Here is an 11,898-nt window from a genome sequence, read left to right as displayed (position 1 = left end):
ACCAGTTAGCAATCTTACAAAGCACTTCCTCGATGTTGGAACTACTGGATGGTAGCCATTGAGACAAGTTACTTTTGTTGGAGACTAGATTGATGGATGTTTCCTTGAAGTAGATGACGACATTAGGCTGTGGAAACGAGAAGTTGAAGATGTTGGCCAAGTCTGCAGCCTGTCTGAAGGATTCCAACCCAAAATGTCACCCATCTTTTTTTCTCCAGAGATGCTGCCTGACCGCTGAGTTATTCCAGAACATTGTGTCCTACTGCTGAGTTATTCCAGCACTTTGTGTCTAACCGCAACCAATTGATTGGCACATCATTTCTAAATGCATCCAGGGACTGTCACAAGGCTGGCCACTCAGTTTCCCCTCATGAAAGCAAACCTGAGTTCTGAAACAGTTGTGTGGGACAGAGCCAATGAGGGGAATGGGAAAAACCTAGCTGGAATTTTGTTTCCTTGTTCAAAAATGGGCTAAAAAGCACTGAGCACTGGTAAAGACAGGTTGATGCCACTTTGGGCTTGTTGTCTGCAATTGTATGCAGGCCCTGCCACAGTTGCCTGGCATCCATTTGACTGGTATTAACTTGCAAGTACATCCCAGTCTGTTGCTAGAGTCAGCTGAGGAACTGTTTATCTAAGCCCAGCTGTGCAAAAGAATGACTTGACAAGATGGGGCAGGGTTGCAATGTTGCTGTAACAGTCAACAATGATGATGCATGTTTTTTTCATCTAGTTCTTCAGCTTTACTGTAGCAGCATGAGGAAACTGATAACATGCTTGGGCAATTTCATAGGCAAGAGTCAACTACATTGCTATCGATCTGTAGCCATTCGAAGGATCATAAGTTTTCTTTCCCTGAAGGAAAAAAAGTGAACCAGATGGGTGCATAATATGCATCATCGCTTAGACTCAATATTTCATTTCTCAGCTGTTAACCTCCAAATTTAATCCAAACATTTTAATCGCTCCGCTGCCATCTCCACTTTCTTTAATCTCTGGCTCTCAGACCAGTCGTGACATCTTCTCCTTTTTAAAACACTCTAGTATAAAAGGTTCCTCTTCTGATAGCACCCTCTCTGGCCTGACATTCTGAAGGCTTCCGAGCTTCCCTACGATTCTTCACGCAACCCTAAAGCTGTTTTTGCTACTTAGTGTAACCATTGGAGCCAAGCTTTCCCCACATACTTCCCATTTCATGCACCTCTCCCAACATTAACTGTGGACCTAAAGTCTAAATGGCTAGAATCACCTCAACAACATCACCCTCCAAAATGTCAATTAATTGGTGAACGGGACCTTGCCATCTCTGTGCTTCAGGAATGATTGCTTACATGAATTTACATGAAAGTCCAAATTCTGAACTTTCCATTCGTCACTTTAATTTCATGTTTCATGTATCTTGTTGTGTTTTATGAATGTTAGCAGACCAATTTCCCTCCTGGGATACATAAAGTTCTATCGGATCGTAAGCAAAGTGAGGCAGCAGTAGAATTACTGCCTTACAGCTTCAGAGACCAGTGTTCGAACTGTCCCCAGTGTATGGGTGAACGTAGGTCAGCGCGGACTTTATCCCTAACTAAATAATAACATCACACCTTTGGAGAAACCCTTCCAGTATCTCCCACAACTTGTTCTGCCAAGTCATCATTACAATGCTACAGTTCTTGACGACAAGATGTGTACCGGCTTGTCCTCTTAACCTCCCTGGGTTTCAGTTGGTCTATTGCATGTACAAGGATAAACCCGTGTCCATATACACTTAACTATGTTTTATACAATTATGGTCAACATTGCTCACGAGTCCCACAGTTTTAATGGGAGTTGCGCTAAGCCTTAATTTATTTTTCAGCAGGTCCTATTTAGCAAAATACTTCAACAAGCTAAGGATTCCCAGGTTCTTACTGGGAATGCATGGAAGTTTGTATTTGCTAAATAAAATTGGAAAAAAGTGGATATTGTATTTCTGCTTCTGCAATTCCCATATGGTTTTCATTTTCAGTTTAACATGCAGATATTCACTCTAACATTCACTGAATTTTCACTTAATTTGTTCACTTGGAGAACATATTCAATATGAAGGAACCAAATGGATGTTTATTGCAGATGTACATTAAGGTAAAAAATGAAATACAAACCAAATAATTAATTGTCCAAAGTCCACCCCTAGTATAGGAAACGTCCCCATCTTGTTTTCATACATTTCAAATCAAAAGCAACTCATTTCCATTATTTGCACCAAATTTAGTCACATTTTAATTTATAATGTTTTAAACACGATTGCATTACAGACCCACAGCTAAAAGCACCAGACATGGATCAGAAGTCAGACACAGCCTGGCAGTGGGGAAATGCTCATTTCATTAGCCACAGTCAGGTCCAACATAGAATGCAACAATCCACCGGGTTAGCTACTTTCCCCATTAAATAAGACATGGCTAGACAAATATGAAGGTGCTTACAGCACAAATTTTTAATGCTGGTCTGACCAATAATGTGCACTGTATTCTAGAGCAGATAAATTGTCCTTTCACTCCCAATGTTAACAAATAATTCTCATTGCAATGAGAAAATGTATATACTGGCTTTAGGAAAAAACTACTTTAATCTCCAAGCCAAATTTTGTTTTAATATATAGAAATGCACATATTTAATTAAGTTCAGTTGCTGAGTGCAGATGTAGTGGGGGTAGGGGGAAGTATTTAGCTTGTCTCTTGCTAGTTTAGATATTAAAGAATATAAAGCATTAAATCCTAGTTTCTTATATGCCCATCATGAGGTACATTAGATAGACACAAAGTGCAGGAGTAATTCAACGGGTCAGGCAGCATCTCTGGAGAAGAAACTGGTGACGTTTCGGGTCGAGACCCTTCTTCAGATTCAGTCTGAAGAAAGGTCTCGACCCAAAACATCACCCATTCCTTTTCTCCAGAGATGCTGCCCGACCCGCTGAGTTACTCCAGCATTCTTTGGTGTAAACCAACATCTGCAGTTCCTTCCTACATCATGTTGGAGAGAAACCTGGTCATTCATTGTGGTGGCAGTAAATGTTAAGCAGATTACAATTGCATGGACAGTCATTTGATCAAAAGCTTCCATTTAGTTTAAGACAAATCCACAACATGGTGCACAATAGTCTTTTATTGTACCTGTTACTCTGCTGCTGCATTAAAGTAAAGTGAAGGGTAAAAGTAACAAAGCTGAACACAACACTTCATTAGACGCTTTGCATCCACTTTCTTAAAATGATACACCACTTTTCTAAGTAAAATCTTCAAAAGCAAAAAGGGGAAGTCCAGCCGCTAAGTTTTACCACCGAACAGAACGGGGTGAGGAACTCACTGCTACTAATTCTATATTCTGAATACGACCAATTAGGTGCGCTTTGGAAACAGGCGGAAGGATACTTTGTAAAACTGCAATATTGTTCGGCAATGGGGAGAGGACAGTCAACTAATTTTGTGATGCGCTAAGAAATTACACGCCAAATATTTCTACAATGGCCAACAATGCTATGCAATTGTTTCATTCTCCAGTGAAATTCTACACACCGTGGCAGATTAAGCTTGGGTTTTACTGGAGATTTCTTTATTAAAAAAAAAATCCAGAGTAATCCGAATGCATGAATTTGTTATGGGGTTTGATTTACAACTGTAATAAATTTGTATACATCATAAACAGGAGGCAAACAGTCATTTACAAACCACTCAACCAAAATCCCCTTTCCAATCCCTTATGGATTTGAAATACAACCAAAATAAAACAACCAAGATTGAGTATCTGAAACTACAGCAGCAAATTAAAAACAAAACACTCTCACCCAGACAGTAACTTATGTAAATATGGGCAGAGGCTGACTGTGGCGCTTGGATGGGCAAAGCAGGCAATGGCTGTCTACGTTACTTTGTATGAACTACTGAAGTGCTGAAGAGAAGCTTCTTCTTTTTTTTCTTCTTCTTCCCATTCTTCTCTTCTGCAAAAATAAAGAGCACAGAGTTAGAAATGCTTGCATAGTCATGCCACTTACAATTTCAGTTCAAGAGAATCGAATACACGTCTTTGGTTGAGTGGTAACATTATTCCATTGCATCTGTAAACTGCTGGATATTTTGATGAAACATTCCCAAGCAGAATAAAATGGTATATTTTAGAAACAGGGTTTCAATTTGTTACAGCATTTCACCAACTGTGAAGAAAACAACATTGACACAAGACCTTATAGAGATGAACAAAATCATAAGAGGAATAGCGGGTATACGCACAGAGCCTCTTGTCCAATGAAGGGGAATCGAGAACCAGAGGATGTAGGTTTACGGTGAGGAGAGAAAGATTTAATAGGAAACTGAAGGATAACTTTTCCACAAAATGGGGGTTGGGGGTATGGAATGAGCTGCCGGAGGAGGTAGTTGAGCCAGGTACCATTGCAATGTGTAAGTAACATTTAGACAGGTACATGAAAATGACAGGTTTAGAGGGAGATGAGCCAAGTTGGGCCGAAGGGCCTGTTTCCACCCCACAAGTCCCTATGACTCAGACATCCACAACAAATGAAAGCAAATTCCAAAACCGGAGGGGTTACAGGATAGGAGGCCATTTAACTTCCATGGAGCCCCGTTTCTTCAGATTTTCCACATAAAGGTGCTCCTCATATTCCAGGCATCATTCTCATAAACTTGTCCGTTGTCTTTACTTCTTTCTTGAACAACACACCAGTTAAAGCTCAACCAGTTGGGTTAAAGGTTTGTGACTGCTTTGGTCTTGTGCCTCTTATGCCTCTATTGTAAAGAACAGGATCCCCTGTAAGCTTTATTAATTACTTTCACCACTTGCCCTGCCACTTTCAGCATGTTGAATCTAAATGTTAGTTTGTTTGTATAATGGCACCTTCTGCTTTTCAACTTTCTTACCAAAATGCAACATCACTTTGCATTAAATTTCATCTGTCACTAGTCCATTCCTCCCTCCAGCCTGTATTCATCTCCTGAAGCCTTTTAGTCTCCCTTTTGCAGTTCACCATCATTTGCACTTTTAGAAATTATGCCCTATACAACCAGTTTCAAACTATTAACAGATTAAGCACTGCCCTGGTACCAACATCTGTACAATGCATTATATACAATTCTCCCCGATTTGAAGAGCAATCTTTTAATTACTAGTCCATTGTTTACATGGTTTTCCTACATTTTTCAGACTTGAAAATTAATTTTAGTTTACTTTAGTGATACAGCGTAGAAGCAGGCCCTTCGACCCACCAAATCCTACTAGCAATCACCCGTACACTAGTTCTATCCTACACACCAGCACACTAGGGATAATTTACAGAAGCCAATTAACCTACAAATCTGTAAGACTGTGGAATGTGGGAGAAATCCAGAGCACCTGGAGAAAACACACGCGGTCACAGGGAGAATGTACTCGCTCCATGAAGACATCACCCTGGAATGAACCCTGGTCTGACGCTGTAAAGCACTGTGCCACCCTTTAAATTCTATCCTTAAAAAAAAAAAATTGCAAATCCATTGCATTTTTTCATCCTATCAATATCACAAAAAAAATCCCAGTAATAATAGCATTTAAACTGAAACGTTTAAGGTCAACCCAACATTTTATTCTAACTTCCATGCAAAGAAAGTGTTCTCCTGCAACATTCATTTCCTGCAGATGTATATTGGTGATGATGTGCCTAGAATCAAGGCAATAGGAAAATCAGAAACAAAATGTTGGAAGAAGCATCCACATTAAACATCATTCGGTAAATTTTTAGATCCAGGACCCTTCACTGAAAACACTTATGATTGCTTATTAGATGTGATACCGGAAGGCAGAACTGCGTCATTAATTCTCCTTACTGAGTAGATAAAGGGACAAAATTCTGGAGTAACTCTGCGGGCCAGGCAGCATCTCTGGAGAAGTAGAATCGGTGACGTTACCTATTCCTTTTCTCCAGAGATGCTGCCTGACCGCTGTTACTCCAGCATTTTGTGTCTATCATTAACATACTTCTACTTCTTACTTGGGATGACTTTGCAACCTGCTCCCCTACCTGCACAAAGCTCTGGGACTGGAACATTATCAAGCTTGAGGAAGGCTGCTTCCATAGCCTGACTGAAGGAATTCTGAAAGCTGGGTACAGGTACACGGTCCGAGATATCACTCTCTCCGTCACTATCTGCTGGAGGCATCAAACTTGTTTCTGCTATAAGACCAAAAAAAAAAATTCAATGAGTTCAATGTTGACTTTTACACTAATATGAAGCAGCACAAATTTATTTGAAAGTCATATTAAATGTTAAGTAGAAACCTTTTCTTGGAGATACTTTGGACCACACTTCTGCTTTTGCCTTCCCATCCTTCAGCATCTAGAATAAGAAATGCTAACTAGTATTTAAGATCTTTAACATGGAAGCGAGGCAAATTAAAAAAAGATAAAAGCAACAGTAAACAATACAGATGTCCATTCAGAGCGAACAAACTCGGGTGTGGGCAGATGTTAGGAGAAGTGATGGAGAGGTGAGGTTTTCAAGAGATTCTTACAAATGTAAAACAGGAATTCTTGAGAGGAATCACAGCAGTTGTAATAAATGTTAGGAGTAGGATATAGGGATGAAGACAATTCGGTAACTGAAATGAAGAAGCCACGAAGAATTTTAAAATGATTTAAATTCAAGGAACCGGGACATCAGAAGCCAAAAGACACACGGGAGACCAGTCAGGGTAACAGAAGAATAGCAAGTCCAGTGGAGATATAGGAATAGTAAGAATTTGAAAATAGTAGAAACCAAAATGGTACACAGGCACACTTTCAAAATGATCTGGAAATGGGGCCATAACCCAATCCAAAAATATACCACAATCTGTCCCACCAAGATTGCCAGTGAAGCAAATAAAATCAGCAACAGATGAGCAGCAGTAATATGTATAGGATGTTAACAATCCCCCATAATATCTGATGGGAGAAAATTATGGTTCATACAAGGCTGTGCTGATGGACAACCTCGCGAGCAGAGACAGAGGACTGGCTATTAAAATACTACAAGAAAGCATACGACGTGTGTGTGGACTATATTTCTACGGGTACCATAATCGATTAGAGGGGCCAGAAACCTGAGCGACTTGCCGCAAAGAGAAATGCCACAAAGATGGATATTGGTGGGAAATGAGGATGCAATATCTTGCATCTATATAGCACATTTAAGACGTACTAAGGTGCAATAATCAAACACAATTTAACACTGGGTAACGCAAGCAATAAGACCCCAGAGATGAGTTCCAGGAGCGTCTAAAATTCTAATCGCTTTAGCAACTCTAAGGGAATTCAAATTCTTAGGACAATGATGCTGAAGGAAGGATCGCCATGAGTGGAAGAAAGCAAACCTGGCAGCAACAAAAGGGCAAAAATGGAACGCAAAGAGCAAACCACGTACAAGCCATGAGGAAGCAAGAGGGGTTAGGCCATGAAGGGGAGAACTTCAACACCGAGATTATTCTATTGAGAGCCAATAATAGCAACAAGTTGGTGAAGTAGACTAGTGTGCTGCAGATCTCAATTTCAGAGCTGTTATTCCTGTCAGTCTTTCATGTTGTCCCATTCAGTTAATTTAATCTAATTTGTAGTCATGGAGGCGGTTGGCGAAACAAGATCAAAGCAACAAATATATATAATTTATGAAATTGGCAAGGATCCTAACAGAAGGTCTTACCATTCAAACATAATTCAGAAAAGATAGGCAGATTTCTAAAAGGTTGCATTTAATTACGAGGACAGTGAGTAAAAGTAAAATATGTGGGCATTGGTGGTTTCAAAAGAGGCAAGACATTATACCAAACAGGAAAATGCCAATGCCTGCTGGCAAAAGAAACGGGGAAAGAACTGGTCAGGGGACCAAGACGTTGGCCTCATGGGCAAAGGCAACTTGGAGAGAAGCAAAGATACATGTGGGAAAGGAGCAGTGGAAAGGAAGAGCTGAACAGATGGATCAATAAATCAGTCTACAGGAACCTTGTAACTGAAAAGTGAAGGGATTAAGAAGGGTGGAGGAATTTAATTGAACAAAATTAAAATGGTCGCAATCTAAGGCTGAGAAACACTTCAGAATTAAATTCAGTACACTCCCTTTGATTACATACACTCTGTAGCAGCACAAACCAATTTCTTAACTTCATTAAATCATGCCAAAACAAATAATTCAGACATTTTACACATCAAAATTGTGTTTATTGCTATTACTGGTAGCCAATGAAACAAGGATGAGAATCCGTAGTCTACTATATCACAACCAAAGTCAATGTACCCAGTAAATTGCCCATTTGCAACAACTTCTGCCAGCAAAAAGCAAAGCAATTTTCCAGAAAATGCAATGAATTAAGAATAGTTACATAAACCATCAACATTAAATCAATCTTGGACCCTTGCAGCAATGTTGGCAGCAAGTTTAATTACAGACGGGCAACTACTGAAATCATCTTTCTTTAGGCCAGTCAAGCAGTCATCAAATACACCCACAAAATACACGTTATAATTCATTAATATGCTGGTTAAGTCTTGAAGTGCCAACTGTAAAGGAACATTAATCCGTTTTCTCCAGTGGTGAATTACCTTATGAAGATCCCCAGCCATTTATTGGGTTTCCACCATTTTAAATTTTATACTAATTAAAACCAATACGGCATTCATCAATGCCATTAAAATTCATTGTATACCTATGGGATTATTTTAGTTGAGTATAGTTTAATAAGCTATTTTATAATCGCATAAAGGTTAAACAAATGATTCAGTTGGCAATTTGGAACATTGAATTTCTTCACAAAAGTGCATCCTAATCCACACAAATGAAATTAAAGAAAACTGAGAGCGAAGTGTCCAAATTAGTGATTGGAGTGCAAAGTGCCTGTAACATTCAAGACATTTTGAGAATTTAAGAACGATAAAATTCTGAAATACCAAGTGGTTAAATAGAATGAAGTCCTTGCAAATGATCATGTTGCATGAAGAGCAAGTTAAACAGCATTAATCACCCTAAATCAAGTACTTTTCTCCAGCAGCTAAATCAACTTCTCATGAATAAAATATTTATACAGCAGCCAAATCAACTCGTCATGAATAATATATTGATATATTACTTAAAAAATAAAGAATTAATTCATTGTTGTTACCTGAGCAAATGAAGGAAAGTGAACATCATCCTCCATGCTACCAACACACAGAGAAGGACTTCCAGGATTAAATGCAGGGGCTGATGGATTCAATGTTGATTCTAAAAGGAAGAATTAGAATAGATGTCAAAGTATTAAAGTATTAATTAGAACATTAAGCAGCACAAAATAAAAACTGCAGCAGGAAAATAGGCCGGTCAGGTTACCTCAACACCAGTTCCACAAACTTTCAGCCTCCAATACTACATACAGATCTATCCCCCCGCCCCACTTTATCACCCTGGGTAGAGAAGAATGCTCAGCTCAATATGGTTAATTCCAGCAGATTGCCACAGAATGCTAAAAGGCCTGTCCCACTTGTACCTCTCCAAGCGACCTAATCTGCTTTAGAGATCTTGTTCTGGCGAGTTTGACCTAAAACCCACACACACACACACACACACGGGCGACTGCCGATGTGCTCATGGTAGCTCGCAGCATGGATCGACACGAGGTAGTAGTGTGAATGGAACTAGTTCTCCCAAAAGGGACTTTCTTCGTACAAACTACTCCTGTCATGCTCGTGCGTGGTCAGCTCCGCATACTCGAAAGGGCCTCAGCTAGTCGAGTGTGTGAAGAAAAACATTGCAATTTTTTTTTCCTATATGTTAAAAAATTGCCCCACGAAGCGAGCTCCCATATTATTAAAAAAAGATCGCCATGGACAAAAAATCGTCATCGTTACTTAGTTTTTTTACTCGTATGGTTCTGTGATTTCCGTGTATTTTCTGACTTGGGGGACAAAATTGATTTATGAGCTTCTGTGACCACTGAACCCGTTCATTACCTCGGGAAAGGCTGTTGGGGGCCTTATTTATGACGCAACACAAAACAGGAAAAATTCGTAGTGTGGCTTAATTATTTAAATGTTATCACATTCCAAGTTAAATTTAAACAAGCCAAATATTTGCTTTGTGACTTCAATATTAGAATTGCATGTACAGAATTTCATACCTGGCAGTGAATTAGGACTGCTGCTAAGGGTTGTTGTGCTGGCTGAAAGACTGTTTGAAGGCAGAGAGTCACCATCAGAGTTGGCAACGGAAACAATAAATTGCGCACTTTCTGTTGCGCCAAATGCTGGGAATTGCTGATAGTTTTCCAGTCCAATGTGTACTTCTAGATCTAAATGAGAGTTAGTTAATTGCAGATGTCACTCAGTATCAGTTACAATGGAGGTCAAGATAAGTGAAAGCACTCACATTTGCCTTGCTTTTCATTTTCTTCCATTTCAATCCTACGTTCCCTACGACGCTCATCCCGAGCTTTCTTCAAGCGAAGACATTTCCTTCTGTCCAGATCAACTATCAGTGAAGAAAAAGGACTCAATTATTTGGGTGCCAAAAGCAAGTCATTCAAATAATGTCTGATTCAATTTGAAAAAAACCTTCAAACCTGCAAAAGCATCCAACGTTTCTTTCGAAATCACAGGTGGTGTCAGGGCCAGCTCACAAATGCTAAACTCACAGGTCAATGGCAGATGACACAAATAACGGTGTCTGTGTCGTACATCCTGAGTAAAACAGTTCATGTTGATGCATGTTACTTAAGGCAGCCTTTTGTAAAGCAGATTCAAATAAGCTTTCCCTTCAGACAGACACAAAATGCTGGAATAACTCAGCAGATCAGGCAGCATCTCTGGAGAAAAGGAGGTGGTGATGTTTCTGGTCACGACCCTAAACGTCACCCACTGAGTTACTCCAGCATTTTGTGTCCATCTTCAGTGTAAACCAGCATCTGCAGTTCTATCCTACACAAGCTTTCCCTTTACCTGTGCTCCAAATACAACAACAAAAATCCAATCCTACCTTTTCTTTAAAAGAGGTAACTTCAGCTGAAGCATGATAATCAAAAATGTTGGAGTGGGGAATTTAAAAAAATGACGGAATTATATAGAAGAGCTTTTAAATGCATGTCTAAGCAAGCCATTTTGTCCTCATGGTGAGGCAATGGTAGAAGTTAAATCAAATAACATCACAGTTGGCTTTAACCACTTGACCGCGGGGGGGGGGGGGGGGGGGGGGGGGGGGGGGGTTCTACTTTACAACTGCTTTACAGTGATGTTTAGAAACGGTTTGTTTGCCACATTGCCCAAGCTTAGCCAACTTGTTAACTTTTTGTTATTTGATGTATTGTGTGCAGCTCCGGTCACCCAATTACAGAAAGGATGTGGAAGCTTTGAAAAGGATGCAGAGGTGGTACTAGCTAATAGAGAGAGAGGTTGGACAGACCAAGATTGTTTTCTCTGGAATGCCAGAGGGTGCGGGAGACCCGATAAAGATTTAGATTCTAAAATTATTAGAGGCATAAAGGGCAGATGGTCAAAATCCTTTTCCCAGGATGGAAAAATCAACTACCCCATTAAGGCGAGGTGGACAGAGTTCAAAGGAGTTGTGCAGGGCAAGTTTTATTTTAAAATCACACTCATGGTGGTGAGTGCCAGGAACTCCGTCTAGGGTGCTGGTTGAAGCGGATATGTTAGCTGTATTTAAAAGACTTTTGGATAGGCATATAGATATGCAGAAAATTGAGGGATATGGGTTATGTGCAGGCAGATAAGTTATAGCCTTGGCATGATGTTTAAGAAGGAACTGCAGATGCTGGAAAATCGTAAAAATCACCCTACAACAGTCTGAAGAAGGGTTTTGGCCCGAAACTTTGCCTATTTCCTTCGCTCCATAGATGCTGCTGTACCCGCTGAGTTTCTCC

At 39.9% G+C, this 11,898-nt stretch overlaps 1 protein-coding gene across 1 annotated transcript in view; it reads right to left on the bottom strand.

The window, feature by feature from the left end:
- Positions 1-3,120: 3,120 nt before the first annotated feature.
- The window catches only part of rnf10 (ring finger protein 10), a 34,299-nt gene continuing 25,521 nt past the window's right edge, over positions 3,121-11,898 (bottom strand). The window contains exons 11-17 of the mRNA XM_055655256.1: positions 10,585-10,702; positions 10,392-10,493; positions 10,144-10,314; positions 9,151-9,251; positions 6,299-6,356; positions 6,041-6,193; positions 3,121-3,970 (exon numbers count right to left, since the gene is read on the bottom strand). Coding sequence (XP_055511231.1) covers positions 3,897-3,970; positions 6,041-6,193; positions 6,299-6,356; positions 9,151-9,251; positions 10,144-10,314; positions 10,392-10,493; positions 10,585-10,702 — 777 coding nt within the window. The 3' untranslated portion in view covers positions 3,121-3,896. The remainder of the gene's footprint in view (positions 3,971-6,040; positions 6,194-6,298; positions 6,357-9,150; positions 9,252-10,143; positions 10,315-10,391; positions 10,494-10,584; positions 10,703-11,898) is intronic.

The sequence above is a fragment of the Leucoraja erinacea genome, chromosome 25 (assembly GCF_028641065.1).
Source record: "Leucoraja erinacea ecotype New England chromosome 25, Leri_hhj_1, whole genome shotgun sequence".
Lineage (NCBI taxonomy): Eukaryota > Metazoa > Chordata > Chondrichthyes > Rajiformes > Rajidae > Leucoraja > Leucoraja erinaceus.
The sequence above is the reverse complement of the archived record's forward strand: the minus strand, read 5'-3'. Positions and strand labels throughout refer to the sequence as shown.